The 20,951-nt window shown below is 35.5% G+C and overlaps 1 protein-coding gene across 1 annotated transcript in view; it reads left to right on the top strand.

Annotated features, from left to right (window-relative positions):
* The first annotated feature begins 9,934 nt into the window (after positions 1-9,934).
* The window catches only part of LOC125681556 (AP-3 complex subunit mu-1-like), a 22,000-nt gene continuing 10,983 nt past the window's right edge, over positions 9,935-20,951 (top strand). Inside the window, exons 1-2 of the mRNA XM_048921712.2 lie at positions 9,935-10,078; positions 20,186-20,264. Coding sequence (XP_048777669.1) covers positions 10,044-10,078; positions 20,186-20,264 — 114 coding nt within the window. The 5' untranslated portion in view covers positions 9,935-10,043. The remainder of the gene's footprint in view (positions 10,079-20,185; positions 20,265-20,951) is intronic.

Genomic DNA, 20,951 nt, shown 5'->3' with positions numbered 1-20,951 from the left:
TAAAAACCATGTATGACATGACTGCATTCGTTGCCTCTTATCGCCGAAAACTGCAACAAAAAATGGATTTTCCGTTTTATACCACGAAGTGCTATGTACTGATACCGCACAGAATACGTGGGCGATTTTGACTGGCTTCTTCTATTACGTTTGGAATTCTTTAGAGTTATTTATAAAAAGATAGCGCATCAGAGATGAATTAAAAATAACAGGCAATTTCGATTGATGTAGTTGTTTCACGCTTTTCACAAGCTATAGAGATTGGCCTTCTACTGGACTGGTATAATATAGAATATACTTATCATAAACAGTATAAGGTATTTAAGGCTTACAAAAAAGAATGTTTACGATTACATAAATCGAAATTAGGATGGAATAGACGGGGAAACCACACATTTCGGAGAAATAATCGCCGCCCCAAAAAATCAGAAAAATGGGGGGGGGGGGGTGTCCATACTTCAGATGCCTGTGAATTTTTCCATATCGGCACAGATCCGTAATATTAGGGATGCGGGGGAGGGGGTTCGCTGGAGAAGTTGGAAGTTGCACATGGCTTGTTTAAATTTCCTGACAGACAATGATACAAATATGATAGTCATGATAAAGACCTTCAGAACCTTAATTAGTGTGTGCAGGGGGGGGGGGGGGTTATAGTGTTCGTCATTGCTGTCTCAATTTTTTCCCCTCAGGCTGGGAGGGGGGGGGTATTCTTTGCTCCAGGGCTTCAATTCATAACTTTCAAGCTTACATGCATTAATATCTTCTCATTCACTATGTAACCGGATTATTTGTTTAAGACTTCTTCCAACAAAGTCTTAACCTGAAGACTTATACTAACAAAGTCTTATTACTCAATTCGCGTTGGTTTCAAAGTTTATTTCTAACATAAACTCAGCAACATTCAAATACAATACCAGGTTCTATTCTCTTCTCCTTTTGACAAATTTACAAACGTATATATATATGAAATGGGTACGTGATTAACATTATTGACACTAATGCACTATAATAAACGCAGCTGCAGTAGTGTACATTTTTGGTAACAAAACTGTCCCAACTGCCAATCATCTATGGGTGATGCAGGTACTGGAATAACAGTATCGCGAGTTTTACTCATAAAGGTCGTACAAAACATGGTGACCTTTATGTATTTGTTTGCAATGCGGCTGACATAATTTCATCAGCTAAAATGACTAAATATGATCAGTGCGATTCCACAGGCCTGCATCACTCACATACATTGTAAATTTAATAATATAATTGGTAATTAAGGCTAATATAATCGATAAAGATAATGCAAGACTAATATAAGTGATAATACAATCAATTCTTAAGGTCATCTGGTTACAACTACTACATAGTACTATCAAAAATAGTGGAGGGGCCATTCTCGCAATATATCTTCATTTGCATGCATGAAAATAACAGTTAATGTTAAGGGTTGGCCAGTCGCCCCCGAAAAACATTGATATGTGCCTGCAGCGTTCTTGGTACTTATGGTGGGTTTCATAAAACTTCAATGCAACAACAGGTACTTGCCACATCAATACATACTACAAAGTCAATAACACATCACTAAAAAAACTTTCCTTGCTCTATTTTGCATACTTCCAAATAATCTTTTATCTGTATTTTCTCTGACTTTCCATAGATCTGCATGAAACATGCAATTGGCAGAAATATTTCTCATACTAGTTAATAGTTAACGAAGTTGTATTTACAGTAAGTCATAATTTCATTATTATCTTCATCAGACATGATTCTGACACGAAAATATTTTTAAATCTCCACTCGGGAAGTCTTACTAGCTTCTATCTTCTGATGACATGTAAAATCCCGAAACAAACGAACAGCTTTGGTTTTTTTGAGTAACTAAAAATAGCGTACAGCGTCTTCAATTCAATTTTTTTTTATTTTGTTAACAAAGCAATATGTTCAAGATTTTTTGGTAATAAACATCGTATCAATTTATTGTGATAATAAAGCAATGATACTTTATTTTTCAACACAACGAATATACAATTTTCATTCTGTGCGGTATCAGTACATAGCACTTCGTGGTATAAAAAATGGACTTATAAATTTTCTATGATGTTCAGAAGTTGATGTATATAATAATAGGCCTACTGCTCCCTACATTACGATTGATTTTCGTAACTAATAAAAATAATAACTATGGCGTTATAACAGGCAACTTTCTCGCTATATAATGCAAAATTTCACGGATACACGCGTAACTTTCGATGAAAATTACGCGTTCTAATGCGAAACTTTCAAGTTAATTATAACGCGTAGATTTTGCTTATAATCCCGAAACGTTGACGTAAACCCCGATTTATCGATTAAATGCGCTCAATATCATAAAAGTAGCACGAAATCATTTGTTCATTACGATGAAGAATAACGATAGACTTCACCGTATACAATGTCACATTCGAGGAGTCGTCACTGTGCAGCATGAGGGCTCGGCTCCGAATCGGAGAAAACGCAGTATCACTGAGTACGAGATCGATTTTCTCATAAACTACACCATATTTCTGCAAACATCATATTGCATAGAGTGTGGTAGATATATTTTGATCTTTCAAATTTTTCACCGAATTTCAGAAACCCGTACTTTCCTCAAACACTTCGTTCGCGTTTCACGAGTACGTCTACAAAGTTGAAATCGATGACTTAAACCAATCTTTTTTGGTCATTTCATCTCTCTGCCTACTTGATTTGTTTGATAGAGAGTATGTATATCCTGATACCATGATTATTGATGATTTTATCGCCCTTTTACTTACATTTCACATGTAATTTGCACAAAATCTTACCAATTTGTAATGTGTCGCATGAGGACTTAAATATGGCATGCCGCGAGGAGTATGCTACATATATTTTACTGTATCTCGAGGCTTTGAAGTTTGACCTTTGGGCTGATTAACATTAAGTTTACCATGATCCTTTTAATACCACAGATTTGTCAGTTTTCTTTTCATATTTCAGTGTAAATTATGATGTAAAAGAAGTCAAATCTGTCAACGAATGAAAACTAAAACCTTTAAGCTCCTATATGTAACCATCGAATCTATGTCCTGTACTCCAATTGCCCTCACCTGTTAGAAAGCATACTTATACACCCTTGGAAGGACTAACGCCAAAACAAAATATTTATATATATACCAAAAGTACATCCACATTTAGCGAAACGGAAAGTTTGTAATCTCCCAGACATCATTTCCACCATTATCAAAGTCCTCCTCGTGATAAAACGAATCAAATCTTGTGGGGATCCGGGTTAGAATAGATCCTCAGTACCCCCTTGCTTGTCGTAAGAAGTGACTAAATGGGGCGGTCCATCGGATGAGACCGCAAAAACCGAGGACCCGTGTCATAGTAGGTGTGGCACAATGCAGATCCGTCCCTTCTCAAAAGCCGTAAGCGGCGAACATACATGTACATGAAGGCCTAAATCTTGCAACCCTTCACCGGCAAAGTTCTCGGAAGTGACGTTAAACAATACACAAATGATCAAACAAGCTAAACGATATTTATTTACATTATCCCCATCACCAACTGAATTCATACCCTGCACAAATAAAACCAGATACATGTATATACATATCATGAGCCAATTTGTATGTTAGTATCTAGTTATTTGTGTAAGAAGGACAAGTTTGTCACCTGTAGAGGACTTCATTATGCCCGTACTTTCTAAAGACAGTTCTGGTATATTGTTATCCTGATCCGTCATTTCGTCTGTCACGCTTTTTTCTTCCTCAGACTCCTCTTTTATTGCAAGCAGTTGCTAATCATTATTTTGGAATATGATAGGTGATATCCTGTAAATGTGCAATAAGGTTTCGGAAGTTTCATTTTTATCCCCGGGGGATCAAAAATAACATTTTTACGGACAAAAGTAACCCCCGCTTCCCAAAATTCCACTTCCGTATAACGCAATAGCATAATGGTAATTGGTGGTATCATATAGATGTGGAATTAGGTTTCAGAGTTTTCATTTTCACCTTGGGGGCTAATTAGGAATTGAGAAAACGATTTTTTTTTTCTATAGAAAACCTGGTTCTCAGAACTCGTCTTACACTTTATACAGTAGCCAAATCATCTATTGGGAGGTTATTGGTGGTGTCCTTTTTAGATGTGCAATAAGTTTTCTGTTTTACCTTGAGGGGCAAATGGGTGGAAAAACGAACAAAAACGTATTGTTCATTGCATTGTGTCATGTGCAGCAAAAGTATATTTACATCAAGGGTTGGAATCTCAACCATTTTGAAGATATTTGAACAATCAAAAAATGATGGGAGTTGGAATTACCCCAGGCTACGTGCCCACCAGAATTTTTAATGCATCTTGATATGTGAAGCAGGAATATATTTGGTGTAGGGGGTTAGTATCTCAATTGTTTAAATATATTTCAACAATCATGAAATAGGGTTGGGATGACCCCAGGGTACTTACCTAACAGAATACTTAATGTATCTTGACATATGCCGTAATAATATATATGTACAGATACATTGTATATGGTATGAAAAAGTGAAGATAACGAACAGTGATGAATCTCATAACTCCTATAAGCAATACAAAATTAAGAGTTGGACCCCCGTTAATTGCACACACTATATATACAAGTACGACGAAAATATAATGATCGTATTTTCGTGTATCTTGCAGGATAACCTCCGAAGTTGAGAAATGTTTTGAAATAGAAAAGCCTCGGCTTTTGTATTTCAAACATTTCGAGACCAAGGAGGTTATCCTGCATGATACACGAAAACAAGAACTTTATTTTTATTCTACTACGGTTAAAAAATATACACCCGACTGTTTTCCTACATAGATACAAATTTGGGTCACTATGACGTCATGCAGTTTGAAACGGCCTATATATTCAATTTGTTTTTGCTGACGAAAAGAGTGATGTCAAATGATGTCAAAAATATGTAAAAAAAAAAAAAAAAAAAAAAAAAAAAAAAAAAAAAAAAAAAAAAATTTAAAAATTAAAAAATCTTGCACTTAATGATGCAAGCATGAAATTTTGCATGCATACTTCTCAGACATCATTCTGTCCAGAAAGAACGTTAGCCACCTGAAAAATTGAATATGGCCACCATTTTTCAAGATGGCGTCTTAGTCGTCAACAAATTAAAATTTCTGATAATGAAAGCTCTGTTAACAGTCTGTGTCTCAATTCAACTGCATATTTCCAACTGTAAACTGAATATGTATGGTTCTTTGGTTCTTAATCATGCATGAATTGGAAAATGTGTGCTTTTGGAACATTTTGTAGGTTTTATTACCCATTTATGTTTTAGTTAAAGGAATTTGAAGCTCTTATTTCGGAATTTTCTGTATCATGTCTTTACATCATTGCTTCTTATTGAGGATTTATCTTCTGTGAGTTTTTTTTTTTTTTTTGTATCTCTCTAAGGATTAAAAAAACATTAATGGTATTCGACAAAAAAAGTGTATGTCATATGGCACAACCAGGGCACACTGGTGACATCACTGCTGCAAAACTCAGCATGGGGTTCAATACCAGCTACACCAAAAGTTTCCAAGTATAGTGTTCTAAATACTATCTGACCAGCCCAAAAAGCATCTGCTTTGTTTTATAGTCAGATAGTCGCGCCTGAATAGACTGGGTGTGCCATCGCGGGAAAGCCGAGCCAAGGGTATCGGGACATTTGTTGCCCGGACGGTGCACAGACTGCACTGAACTTGAATGGTATTGGATGAACGATCGGGCTAAGTGTAGGTATTTTGATTAAATCCGAATTTGGTTGTATCCAATATTTCAATGTGCGTTTTACAATTTGAGGTGGTAAAAGGATGGCTTCCAATTCACTTCGGGGATACATGCCCATCCTCAAATCAACAATGAATTTCGTAAGGGAAATTTTGTCATTCACAAATCCTGTCACGAATTTTCCACTTTAGCAATTGACCAAGCTCAGGGACAATCCAATGCATTGATTAAAGGTGATGGTGGTGCTATAGGAGTCACAGAAGATTCATCAGCACTAAGGCGATAGATGGTGACAGGTCCTGAGGTCGCTCGCATAGTTTCCCAATATGAAAAACTTTCTGGTGCAAAAAATCCTAATGATGAGGTGAAACATCCTGAACAAACTAAACAAGTACAACGGATTTCATCGAAAGGGTAGATCAATTAAATGATACGATGAAAGAAATGGGCAATCCTTTCATGGAAGACACAGATGACTGTTAACACTAGATACTAAGAGTGTTGCTCAGCCAAGTGCCGCAGAGATGACTGCAAACCACGTTGTCAACAGTAAATAAACGTTTGGTGACTTTATGAAGAGTTTACAAGAAGGAAGAATCCAAATTCAATCAATTTTTCAGGCAACAACTAGACCCAACATTTAAAGACCTAAACCAGAAACATTTGAAGGAAGAATGCCAGCTATTTTTGCAAACTTTTCATATCCTGTCAGTCAAGAAAATGTGATCTCTAGGAATCTTTTAGGCATGAAAACCAAGCATTCCCTGCGTCACTTAGTGATAACGGAAAACTTTTGTCAAAAGTGTCAGCTTGTTCCACTACTTGAAGATAAAGCAACTCTTCCAGACATATTTTCAGGCGTTGAAGTTTATATCATTGATGTGTCAGCTTTGGTTAATGCTATTCCAACTCGGAACATCCAAAACGTTTGAATAACATGTTATATGTACGAAGGAATTTGCTTCCAAGATTTAATCCTATTCTTCAAAATACTTGAGGACAAATTGTTTTCGAATTTACAGGTCATGCAGTTTAAACGCAGAAAGAAGATCTAAAAGAGGTGTTGGATCTAGTCGCAGGGTAACCATTTCTAGTAAAATCCCATCGAACTGGCAAAGTTTTTACCAGATACAATGTAGTAGGAACAAGACTGAAATATTTTTTGTTCCTTGCCATAAAAATCGTGGAACACAAAGGTAATATTGTACTTCCTACGTGAAAGGAAACTGTGCTCTGCAACTAAGATATCCGGGCGAAAGATATTCCAAACTGTAATCACTAGGGAAAAGAGGATACAAGATTATTTGTTCATGCAAGACATGTTGCAGAACATGGGAGTCAATCAGTACGTATCAAAGCAAGTGACACTAACGTTTTAGTAGCAGTGAGTGGGGTTTTTGTTGTTGTTTTGTTTGTTATTAAAATAGTCTCGGAGTTCGAGCACTTTGGATTGAGTTTGGACAAGGTAAAAATCTTGAATGGATTCATGTCCGTGACATCTGCACTGCTATTGGGCGTGAAATGTCTCGTGGAATCTCATTTTTTCATGCTTTTACTGGCTGTGACGTGGTCTCATCTTTTCGCGGTAAGGGCAAGAAGAAAGCATAACAAACGTGGAATGTGTTTCCACAAGTGATAGGTATTTACAAAGCTAAGTCACTATCCACTCGAAATAAGTGATCGAGACCAAGAACTGTTTGCTATTACATGTACAACGTACGACATGTCTAGTTCAATTGTGGATATTGATGCAGCTAGATTAGATCTTTTTGCAAGAAAACAGGTATCTTATGACTCTACTCCAACGACACGCGCGACTTTGATCAAACATGTATAGTGCGCTGCATATTAAGCTGGATGTATATGGGAACAAACGTTGTGCCAGATGGAAACTGCTATTCTGGGGGATTGGGGCTGGGTCAAGAAGAGCGATTCTTGGGGAATTTTGTGGACTAACCTTGCCCCAATTGCTCAGAGTTTCCAACAGTTGACACAATGCGGGTGCAATACTGAGTACATGTTTTCAGACTCGCAAATAGTATTTGAATTTGAACTGTTACTCCTTTAATAACGCATATTTCTGTACAAGCATCATTAAATCTTCTTATCCTTTTTGTAGTCTGATGTTACGTTTATTATGACTGGATCTTATTGGTTATAATTCATCATCAATCGGCAATGTTTGAAGATGGTCGCTAACTATAAAAGTCGGAGATTTCTGTATATTTACAATCTATTAATGATTGGGGGGGGGGGGGGGGGTGTATTTTGAGTTCGAATGTTGTGTTTGTGAATAAAGTGCAGGGTGTGCTAAGTTTTCAATAGTGAAGTTTTGTTTTGAAAATTATAAAAAAAAATTCTTGAAATTCTGAATATTTTCGACTGTAATTCTATTTTCGAAACTAAATGTGTACATTTGGTGGTATTTAAGTAAAGCTAGGGCCATGACCTATTTAATTATACTTAATTAGAGCTCCATTATCAGTTTTTATGAATACTGGACATCAAAAAAGCCTATTAAGTCGAGATTGCCTGTGTTAATTTCATGACGGCAGCCATCTTGGATTCAAGATGGCCGCCAATGTAAAAATTGAGAAGGCTAACGTTCTTTTTCCTAAAAGTGATATCTATAGAGCATTCGTGCAAAGTTTCATGCTTGCATCATTAAGTGCAAGATTTTTTTTTTTTTTTTTTTTACAGATTATGCCCCACAGGGGTGTTCTAGATCTATTTTGAAAAAAATATTTCAGGTATTTAGTTTAATGTTAACAGCTTATATCAATTGCTTTGAATGCAGTTCAAGAAAAAACTTGTCTGTGCATCGCCATGTTTACATTTGTATGGCTCTCGAAATACAGATGATTGGTTTACACTGAATGCTTGTTTTGCACATGCGGGGATCTTGGTCTTAAAAAAACCCATCTTCGTTTGGCGTTCGACTTTTCAATGGTGTGCAAGTATGTTTTGTAACAGATGCGAGCTATCTGATTACAGGACATATATTCGATGGTATACATTTAGGTACACTTTATAGCTTTTTAAATAAGTTTCAGTTTTGCCGATAGCCCATGCACTTTTCATTCTATTCCTAGGAGATTGTACTTTTTTCCAACCAGATTTTATTTTGAAATATGAAAAGAAAACTGACAAACATGTGATATTTTAATAAAAAGGATCATGGTAAACTTAATGTTAATCAGCCCAAAGGTCAAACTCCAAAGCCTCGCGATACAGTAAAATATATGTAGCATACTCCTCGCAGCATGCCAGATTTGAGCCCTCATGCGCATGGAGCGCCAAATTAACATAAACTCAAATAATTGAAGATATCCATACATGCGAAACATTACAAATTTGTAAGATTTTGTGTAAATTACATGTGAAATGTAAGTAAAAGGGCGATATAATCATCAACAATCATAGTATCGGGATACATGTATACTCTCTCTATCAAACAAATCAAGTAGGCAGAGAGATGAAATGACCGAGAAAGATTGGTTTAAATCATCAATTTCAACTTTGTAGACCTACTCGTGAAACGTGAACGAAGTGTTTGAGATAAGTACGGGTTTCTGAAATTTGGTGACAATTTGAATGATGAAAATATATCTACCACACTCGATGCAATATGATATTTGCAGAAATATGGTGTAGTTTATGAGAAAATCGATCCCATTCTCGGTGATACTGCGTTTTTTCACTTCGGAGCCGAACCCTCATGCTCCACAGTGACGGCTCCTCGAATGTGACGTTGTATACGGTATAAAAGTGGATGTCAGGTGAAAATAAACATGATGTCGCTGCTACGTAGGAATCGATGTGATAGCGCATGTAAGGGAAGGTGCTTACTGATTTCACATAAAATATGATATATCTATAATAGATTACATATTAATATATTGTTACTTGTTTTTGACATATTCTTGAATTGACTGTTATAACTTATCGACATTTCATTGTAGATTTTCAGCATGGAAAAAATGACGTCAGAATCACATTCGTTTACAATATTGCGCAGGGTTTCCCGAAAGTGACGGAATTAAGGATTTTATGTATTTAGACATTCACCTTTTAGAATCAATTATTATAGATACGATTTGATTTCCCCTCTTTTTATAGTACGCACCGATTTGTAACCGGTAACCTGGGGCCGAAACGTCATTTAGTCTATCGTTCATTTACATCGGGATCGATATTCCATAAATTAGTAACAACTTCGTGTACACCCCTGACCAGAATATCCAATGAATATAAGTTAACTGCAGAATCATAATATTTTACACTAAACGAAATGATTCACAGTCTCTTTATAATTAACAGCAGTGGGTAAGTATTACCAGTTTTACCAACACACTCTTCCTGTTTTCAGCAGTCTGATAACTTTCGGGAGATAAAATATTTCGCCATGGAAGTCATCATTTGAACGGAAAATTTAGTAATAGGTCTAGTTTTTATTATGGAATTTACATACCTAGACAATAAGTAATGCAGCATTAATAGTGATAGAGAGTTGGTTTAATAGTCAAATAATTTATTTGAGGCGACCAAGGTGCACATTAATTGCTAGAACCAACCGAAGCTGAATCAGTGATAGTCCGAAATATCTGACGTTTTTCTAGCTTTTTTATGAATTAAAGAAAATATTACACCAAAATTCGATAACAGAAGCACACAATTGTAGTCAACCGAATTTTCGCTGTCATTTGAGCGAACGAGTCACGTGACTCAAAACTCGACAGTTTGTTAAAATGTTTTCAAGAGACTGTTTATGTGATGAAAGAACCCATTAAATCGATATTAGTATGTAGAAGAAGCATCATTTTATTGATTAGTTATGAGTTTAACACTGAATTTGACTTGCAAGTATTTAAAATTGGCCTGAGAATTCCGCTGCCTCCAGCTTTGGCAAAATTTCCAGTTTACGTAATGGTGCTGGTTCTGACTTGGTAAATATCCAAATCATAAAAAAGCCAGGAAAACATCAGGTATTTCGGACTAAATTAGTGAATGTAAATTTTCAGGCATGAATTATAAAGGACTGCTCCGAACTTCGGTGAAGGCATCCAGCCAAGCCAAATCTCAGCCGAGATTAGTGGTTGGATCTAATATACATGTGTAACTGGTACCAGTCTGTCTATCTACAGTGATTTCTACTTATGCCAAATACTGCAGGGCCATTACATATGTTTTAGAATGTAATTCAATTCCAAATATCTTCAGAGGCCAATGACTTTAATATAAGCAGAGCACGCTGTATATACAATGCAGAGCTGCCAATCCTCACAATTTTGGCGTAAGGCTTAGTATACGATTTTAGGGCCGAAAATATGCCTTACAATTTCAATGTACATCTTCCGATTTTCGCTTATTTGACATTTCGAAATTTTTAGAGCTGTCCGTCATTGGTTTTTACTTTTATAATAAACAAGCTATAGTCGTTACTACGTTTGTTTGCATAGTCTATATCTATACAGAGTCCCGATCATTTTAATGCTTTGAAATAAACAATATGACAATTACTACTAAACGTAAAGCATGGTTGATGGAAATAACAACAATACTCCCCCAAAGAAGAAAACCTAATGGAGCTAGAAATTCAAAGAACAATATGCAAGTACACTGTAAACATCTATTATTCGTTTCAAAATCAGAAAGGGGGAGTTTAGGCCAAAAAAAATTACATGTTTGTTTCAGGTCGCCTCCGATTTCAAAAAAGGGTCGGTAGGTAGGCTTTTTATTTTTTTTTTTAATATATTTTTTTTTTCAAATAAATATGTGCCTTCAATGAAAATTTGATAGTTAAAGTTGTTTAATAGATAAAAAATTGGTTCAGAGCACAATGTTTTATTGACAATATGCACAGTATGTGATTGAGTTTTGATATACATTTACAATAAATGTCTTAGCATATTAAAATTGTCAGACATCATATATGGAGCAGAAACCGTACGCATTTCTAAAGGTGGTACAGATTATGCTAAATAGTTGTACACACTTTCCTACATGTATTTATTCATAAACATTGTCATTTGTTTGTAATCAATGTGTCAGCTACTTCTACTCAAAACACAATATTCAACCACATACACAATACATTTGACAAAAAGCATTGCATAGTATATACATGTAGTTCATACAATGTTTATTAGGCTAAAGACTACCCTAGCACTTGGTTTGAGTGACTTTGTACATGTACATATTCTCGTGGAAGTCCTATTCTTCCACCGAATAGTTCTTTATAATTACTTACATGCTTTGACATACTACAAGTAATATAAAAACATATAGTTTAGGCGTTCAGTTAATTTCGTTTTTGAATAAATGATTCGTGGCTTTGAACACTCTGTACAAGTTACCAGTGAAGGGATTTTTTAGCCCTTGAATCCAGGGGCCAGGGCCTTTAAGTTCGGGAAAAATAGCGATATTTGATTGAAATTGGAAAATTTGTTTTATATAAATGAATAAGAAAAACAAGCAAAAAGTTCACCATTTGATATTTTATTTTCAATGTGGCTGGCTTAAACAAACTTTCATTTCCGGTCTTTAGCAAAGAAAAAACTGTCACAAATGTTTTGCAACAGAGTGGCACTGAGGTTGGATGGCCCCTCATGGTATATTCTCATCAAACCATCCATCATTTGGGAATTTTTTGGCATCATTTTGGGAAACACATCTACTTTTCAGCATTGCCCATGATTAGGAATGGGGTCGAATTTCGGCACTCTACAGACCCTTAAAAAAAATCCCTGCAGTGCACGGGCGTTTTGGGTTGGAAAGAGTGATGGATCATTAAATTTTCTTCATATGTCGCAGGAACTGCTACTGGATCCAAGTGTGAGATAAAGAATAAAAACCTTCGACTACGAACGGGGTCTCGTTTGGTGCTAGCCCTCACTTCACATCCGCACGACTGTCCACTTTAAAATCTGCGCCTTGAATAGGTCGCTTAATATCGATTTGTGCAAGACAGTTGTCATAATATAATTGGGGTTCTGATACTGGCATTTAGGTAACTTTATTGCCGACACCGAAGCAGCTTCTAATAGATGTGCCGCCATTGTTGTCGTCGGTATTGTTAACTCGTACCAAATATAATAGATGTAATAGTTCGTACATCGATAAATTGAAATCGGAAAATTGAAAAAAAAATATATAGGGTTGGTGGGTATATTTAGGGTCGGTCGGGCGACCGGAAACAAACATATATTTTATTTTGGCCTTATATAAGTGTACAATATGTTTGACAAACTTTTCTCACGGTGGCGAAAATGACATTAAAAAAACTTGCCATAATAATTGATTCAGTAACTAAAATTATATATTAAAAAAACTTGCCAGAATAACTGACATGGTAACTGTAAAATTATATATGATTATACTAATGCTAGGTGAAGATAACGAACAGTGATCAATCTCATAACTCTAATGTAATAATATTTTTATGCCCCTGAGATCGGGGGGCATATTGTTTTTGTCCTGTCTGTCATTCTGTAATTCTGTCTGAAACTTTAACCTTGCTAATAACTTTTGAACAGTAAGTGATAGAGCTTTGATATTTCACATGAGTATTCCTTGTGACAAGACCTTTCTGTTGGTATTGAACCTTTTGAATTCTTTTTAAATTTTCGTCAGGTTTAACCTTACTTAAAGATAACTAAATGAGCATATAGATATACAAAATTTACATTGTTGGACAGTAAAAAGTATAAGCTTTCTGAATATATATACTTTTATTCGCATTGGAATAAAGATAAGAGAGTTGTTAGCATAATTATCAACGTGCAAGCTCCTAGTTCAAGTGATAACAGCATCAGAGTTGGCCTCAGTGCATAATTGGTGTCCAGGTAGCGTAGTGATTAGTGCATTTGCTTCTCACCACTACGACCCGAGTTCGATCCTCGTGATCGGCAGTGGTTGTATGTGAGAGGGTATGGTGGTCGGACACATGGTTTTCCTCCGGGTACTCCGGTTTCCTCCCACATAAACGACCCCCTAGCACAAACATCCATGCAAGTTGGTAAATAACTAGTATAGAGCTAATGTTTATTGTGGATTATGTATATCTGACTTTAAAAATAAAGATCATTATTAGGTCACCTGAATTATTCAGGTGACCTATTGCTATCTGTTTTTGTCCTTCGTCGTGCGTTAACATTTGAACATTTTCAGCTTCTTCTCTGAAACCCCTGAACCAATTTCAACCAATTTTGGCATATAGCATCTGTGGGTGGAGGGGAACAAAAATTGTGAAATTCGTGGTCCTTGCCCCCCTGGGGCCTGAGGGGTGGGACAAAAACCATCAAAATGAGTGTAATTTTAAAAAATCTTCTTCTTTACTCCTGGACATCAAGAAGCCAAACTGTGGGCATAATTATAATGAGCGTTGAGCCCTCTACCAAAATTGTGAAATTCATGGCCCCTGGGGCAGGGGTTCTTGTGTTAGGGTGGGGCTCTATTGGTCATATAGTGAAAATGTAGAAATTCTTTGAAAATCTTCTTCTCTGTCTCTGGGTATTAAGTAGACAAACTAATAGCATGATAATGATGAGCAAGGATGCCTCTTTAAAAATTGTGAAATTCATGGCCCCTGGATCAGGGGTTCTGGTGCTAGGGTGGGGCTCTACAAGTCATATAGTGAAAATGCATTATTTCTTTGAAAATCTTCTTCTCTGTCCTTGGGTATTAAGTAGACAAACCAATAGCATGGTTATGATGAGCAAGGATGCCTCTTTCAAAATTGTGAAATTCATGGCCCCTGGATCAGGGGTTCTGGTGTGTTAGGGTGGGGCTCTATTGGTCATATAGTGAAAATGTAGAAATTCTTTGAAAATCTTCTTCTCTGTCTCTGGGTATTAAGTAGACAAACTAATAGCATGGTAATGACGAGCAAGGATGCCTCTTTAAAAATTGTGAAATTCATGGCCCCTGGATCAGGGGTTCTGGTGCTAAGGTGGGGCTCTATAAGTCATATAGTGAAAATGCATTATTTCTTTGAAAATCTTCTTCTCTGTCCTTGGGTATTAAGTAGACAAACCAATAGCATGGTTATGATGAGCAAGGATGCCTCTTTCAAAATTGTGAAATTCATGGCCCCTGGATCAGGGGTTCTGGTGTGTTAGGGTGGGGCTCTATTGGTCATATAGTGAAAATGTAGAAATTCTTTGAAAATCTTCTTCTCTGTCCTTGGGTATTAAGTAGACAAACCAATAGCATGGTTATGATGAACAAGGATGCCTCTTTCAAAATTGTGAAATTCATGGCCCCTGGGTCAGGGGTTCTGGTATTAGGGTGGGGCCCTATTGATCATATAGTGAAAATGCATTTTATTTCTTTGAAAATCTTCTCCTCTGCTGCTGGGTATTAAGTAGACAAACTAATAGTATGATAATGATGATCAAGGATGCTTCTTTCAAAACTGAAATTTATGGCCCCTGGGTCAGGGGTTCTGGTGCAAAGGCGGGGCTGACCACATAGCTATTCAATGTTTCTTCCATCCAAAAGTAAAATTCTTATATTTAAACACAAACCTAATTCAAACATTGGAAGGTTGTTACATGATACTCAGGTGACCTATAAGGCCCCTGGGCCTCTTGTTATTATTATTATTAAAAGTTCATGTAATATAGAAATAACAACTGAATTAAAAAAAACTTAACAAGTGAAAATAACCTGAGTATTATGGGAAGGAGTAGATCCAAGAAAAACAAAATATGTCTATAAAGTACACTAATGGACCACCACACTTCTCAAAGTGTGAACCTTCAAAATAACTTCGAAAATATCCTAAACTATTTTTCCTGTAGCAATATAAAACTACTACTTATAAAATACAAGTCCTATGTAGAAAAATCTTATTTAGCAAAATAAATTAAGTTTCCTTAGGTAAGAGATCTAATTCACCTTGAGTCCGACTTTAAGGTTGGGTTTTCACAACAAAGAATTTAGTTCATTGTCAAATTGAGACAGTAAGAGAATTTAGGCGAGAAAATCATGCAGCAAAAGCTCGCACAATGCCTATAGCTAATATTGGCAGGGAAAAGAAAAATCATCGAACCTTGAGGTCCTTTAATTACCACAACCCAAAGTAACTCGAACGAGCCACATTCACATTTTTATATCCCCTCTAACCATTCAAACTCGACTTTACAATACCCCGCACAACAAGTGAAACATGAAATCTGAAATGTTTAAAGCCAAGACTTTTGACCAATCAGAAATATTGTTTTAGAAATAACTTTGAGAGAACTGTCAAAATGGAAGACCACTTCCTGTCAAAATACATATGCTTATTCAAACCAAGAAAGAAATCAAAGGATTAACGACAGAAAAAGTAATTAAACAGTAACAGTAACATTATTTACGTTAAAGAGGGAAATTTAGACACGTTTTGGAATTATAAAAATCAAAACTATTAAACACGAATGTACATTGTGTAACAGGAAAAAATGCAATGGACCAGACTGGGATTGGAACCCATGCCCCCTGATTCAAGTCAAGTAAATCTACCAACTGAGCTATTTGGCTAATGGTGATTGAACCCAACTGACCACTACATCCCTCCCTCCTCAGTGATTGTTTTTGGGCCACCGCTATTCAGCTGTTTCCCCTCACAAAAATTAGCTATTTTTCCACAATTATATATATATATATATATATATATGTTTTCCCCAATTTCAAATCTAGGGGATTGAGGCCATTTTAAACAAAAAGTTATCGTATATTGCTGTAAATACGTTTTTTTCTTCAGTTTTATTCTCCATTCCCCTGCACATGAAAAATGCTTTGTAAAGAATATGGAAAACAATGGAGGCATGCATTTGAGCAGATATACAGCGTAGTATATAGTTTCTAGACACACATTAAGCCATATTGTTGACACTTTCAGTTTGACTGCCATTATATGTAGGGTCAGGCTAATAACAGGAAGTGGCCAACAGTATAGGATTTTACTAAAATCCGAAAAATACAAACAGGAGAGACATTATGGAAACTTTATTAGTATAATATTTACAAGATTATGGGTACAAATGCCGGTAAATTATTTTTTAATGAAATTAGACAAAAGTAATTCTGAGAAAAAGTAAATAATGTTTATACAAGGTGTGACTTCCCATACATATTTAATGTTAAATAATGATTTTATGATTTTAAATCAGATCTGATATAAACCTCAAACGAAAACATTTGTTGTTATTTGATTATTTTATGCATTTTTACCATTTTGATTTACTATGAATGATTTTTCCCAATTCAAAGAAAATGTCACTAATTTTTCCCAATTCAAAAGGAGGGGTGGTAGTTTGAAAAACCAAAAAAAAATCACTGCTCCTTAAATTGTCTTTGAAAGACGCACAACCTGATTCTTTTGACCCTGGCTGGACTTTCACCTGCAAGTTCAGGGGTGGTCAACAACACCAATGTAACTTGAAGGAAGAACATGCAGCGGACCAGACCGGGATTCAAACCCGGGCTCCCTGAATCTCTAGTCAGGTGCTCTACCAACTAAGCTAACTGGCCACTGGCGATTGAACCCGTCTGACAGCTAAAATTGTATTATGAACACAATTATCTGTTATAGTGTTATATATGTAAATAAACGAACATTTATACATAGGCTATCAGTATACATATTCAACAGTGCTCCCACTGGACCAGAATTCCCTTTCGCCACTTTTTCGGGGAGCTGCGCGACACAAATAATCACATGCTTTACAATTATTTCCATCATATTATATATTATTTTATTCATTACACTTGTTTTAGCATTTTGAATCAGTTACATTACTTATTCATATCCAGCTACCATACCTAAACATTTCTTTCTGTAATAATAAAAAGTTGATTTGTTTGATAAATTCTATTATGGAAATCAAAATTCAGATAATAAATCATATAAATATAAACTTTATGATGCTACACCTCTCAGTGAAAACATTGTGTACATTGGCCGAAATGCAGATATCACAAAACATCAAGCCCAATTTAGAGTCGTATCTCAACCATTCCCTATTAAATTTCCGTTTTTGTATGGAAGATTTTGCAAGTTGGACAGAATCAGATGTTTGAGCAGGTGGGGTTGACTGTAAAGCCAAACATAGATATTTTTTTTAATTTTAGAGTGACTAGGGCCAGAAGCTACAAGTTTAGTGTCAAAATAGAATGGGGTGCATAGTCTTATGAGATTAGCATTTTTATACTGTTGCGCACCAAACTTCAAAGAAAATTATTTATTAAAATTGCTATGGCCATATCAATGGTGACCGACCGCATTGTTTATGAAATATTCGAACTAAAATCAAGCACATCAAAATCTTGTAATCAACGAGTTTGGCCGCAAAAACAAACAATTGATGTATTCATATATACATTATACACAATAATACGGCCAATTTAATTACCGGTCGGTTCTCTGGTTAAGAATTGACATTAATGTGGAGATGATAACACGATAATGAATAAGACTTTAAATGTTAAACAATTGACCAAAGCAGGGTCAACAGCTGTCCGATGTACTTTATTACATAATCACTGACTTTTTTGCAGCCATAAATTACCTGAGGCTGTGACCAGCTCTGTGTGCACTGGAGCGACGCGAGATTTCCGGTCGTACGCGTTGACTGAATAAACAGATTTTGACTGCATAAACAAACAGGCGATAATGTGTCACTGACAAAGGATTAAAAATACAATTTATTGCAAAAAGGGATTTTCGCCACTTTCACTTTTTTTTCGCCATTTTTGAAAAAAATTCGCCATTGGCGAAAATGGCGAAGCCCAGCTCGAGCACTGATATTCAATTCATATAAGATCCAAGCACTGGTGAGAGATTCAAAATTACATCATGTCCGTAAGTTCGAGACTAGTAAAGATCATGTTGAATTAGTAAACTCTCTATGGCACTAGTCCATCTGGATATCAATCATAAATTGGTTAATATTTTTAGCAAATTTGTTTGAGTCTCTTAGATGTTTGAACTTATGGTTGATTATCTGCATGGTTATGGTTGATTACCTACATGGTTTAAGTGTTTGCGAGACAGTGACATACTGACCTTCCAAACACATGGACGTTTACAAAGGAGGTTCTTACATTAGTTTACTGCATGCTTATTGAGATCCATCTTCCCTAGCCAAGGGTTTACGATGGGTTCCACTTCTACAAACGAAGCGGAGCAGATCATAAACCCTTGTCTAGCAAAGATGATGAAGATCATGAAAGCAAAATAAAGAATTATTGTCTTTTTCTACTATAAGTGTCAGAAACTGAATTGTTTGCAACTGTGAAGTGTTTGGTTTGATTAAATACTACTGAATAAAATGAATTTATGGGATCATTTTATATGATATACTGACTAGTGCTTGAAAAAGTTAATTTCGAACCTGCTCAGGGAGGAACTAAAATAGGGGACGATAACATCACATATGCGTGATTCAATTTTGAATATTCTGCATGAATTCTATGATTAGATTCTATATTTTAAGAAATATAAAGATTATAGTGTAAATTGGTTTATTAAATGTTTACAGTATAAGATTTAATACATTTTTTTGCTTAACTTTCATGAATTCACAGATTTATATCAAGTACATATAATTTATTGCTACAGTAGGTTGATTTGAGGAATTGGGTCATGTCGAGTTGACAGGCGCGGATCATCAGATGAAATAAGACATGAAGCTTCGTGTTTGATCTGATGATCCGTGCCGGTTAACAAGACGTGATTCAACTCTTAGGATCAAATTACTGTAATTATGATGAATTTATCATTAAATGTATACCCAATATCAAAAACACAAACGGTAGTGAAATTATTATTGTGTATGCAGTTTCGTGTGTATGCAGTTGCTTATTTTCTATGAAAACATCATCAATTTCAGAGAGACATAATCTGATCTGAAATAAATGAATCACACTTCAGAAATTTAACAGTATAAAAAAAACATGGATTATCTCTACTATTTAACAGTATCAAAACATGGATTATCTCTACTATTTAACAGTATCAAAACATGGATTATCTCTACTATTTAACAGTATCAAAACATGGATTATCTCTACTATTTAACAGTATCAAAACATGGATTATCTCTACTATTTAACAGTATCAAAACATGGATTATCTCTACTATTTAGCGGATGAGGAATTAATGAAAATTGAGAGTGAGAGAGAGAAATAATGATAGAGAGAGAGAAAGAATAATAGAGAATAATAGCAATTGGTTTGACATCTAGATAAAGATTTTGATGTGTAAATGCTGGAGCAAGGTTTTGACAGTACCATTGTTAATTGTGATGTCATATATTGCTGATGATGACACAGTTACAAGTATAAAGAGCTCATTTAACTGTATGATTATCATACAGTCAGACTGAGTCAGTATTGTGTAATAAACTTTTGAATTGCAAAGACTGAATCTTTTCATTTATTTTCAGAGATGTATTTATGGAAAAGCATTGGAAGAGTGTAATACACAAGTCAATATGCGACTACTTTTTTGAGGAACAAGGAAAGGTAAGCACTGTTTGTAAACTAGAAACTAACATCACTCTGCTCACTGTGTAGTCGGCATTTACATTGTTACGTGTGTCTTGTCAAAAACTAATCTGTCTTTTAAAAAATATTAGATTATTAGAGCCATGCACTTCCACTGTTCACCGCATTAATTTTAGAAAGTTTACCAATAAATGTGATGTCACCAATAACTGATGTCACTGCATATCACCATGGTTTACCAATAACTGTGATGTCACTTTATGTGCAGCAAACTTTTTGAGCAGATCCGTGGTTCTAATTTTATTCAGATTGTTAAAAAACATGATCAAAATTTCAGAATGGCTGATAATTAAGGCTTCAAAATGGTGGAGCTTATTTTGTGATCTCATGTGCTTCCTCGCCAAGTCACAAATCTTGGCATAAAATGCCTGTTAGTCCCAGCTAAAGTTATGTCTTATGAAAATCATTTGCAATTTGGGCTTGATATGATTAAATTTAAAAAGTGATCCAGACCGGTACAATATCTTCTCATATATAGCAATTTCCATTATCTCGACTCAAATGTTGGGCATTTCACACATTCACTAATTAATCTTATCTAAACGAGGCAAAAAATCCTACCTTCCATATCAAAATCCTAAATCTGCAACTAATTAGTTACCTTTAGGAATATGTTTTGATCAAAATAAGATATTGTCATCTTTC

This window comes from Ostrea edulis, chromosome 2 (assembly GCF_947568905.1).
Source record: "Ostrea edulis chromosome 2, xbOstEdul1.1, whole genome shotgun sequence".
NCBI classification, from domain to species: Eukaryota; Metazoa; Mollusca; class Bivalvia; order Ostreida; family Ostreidae; genus Ostrea; species Ostrea edulis.
This window is presented reverse-complemented; position numbering and strand designations above follow the sequence as displayed.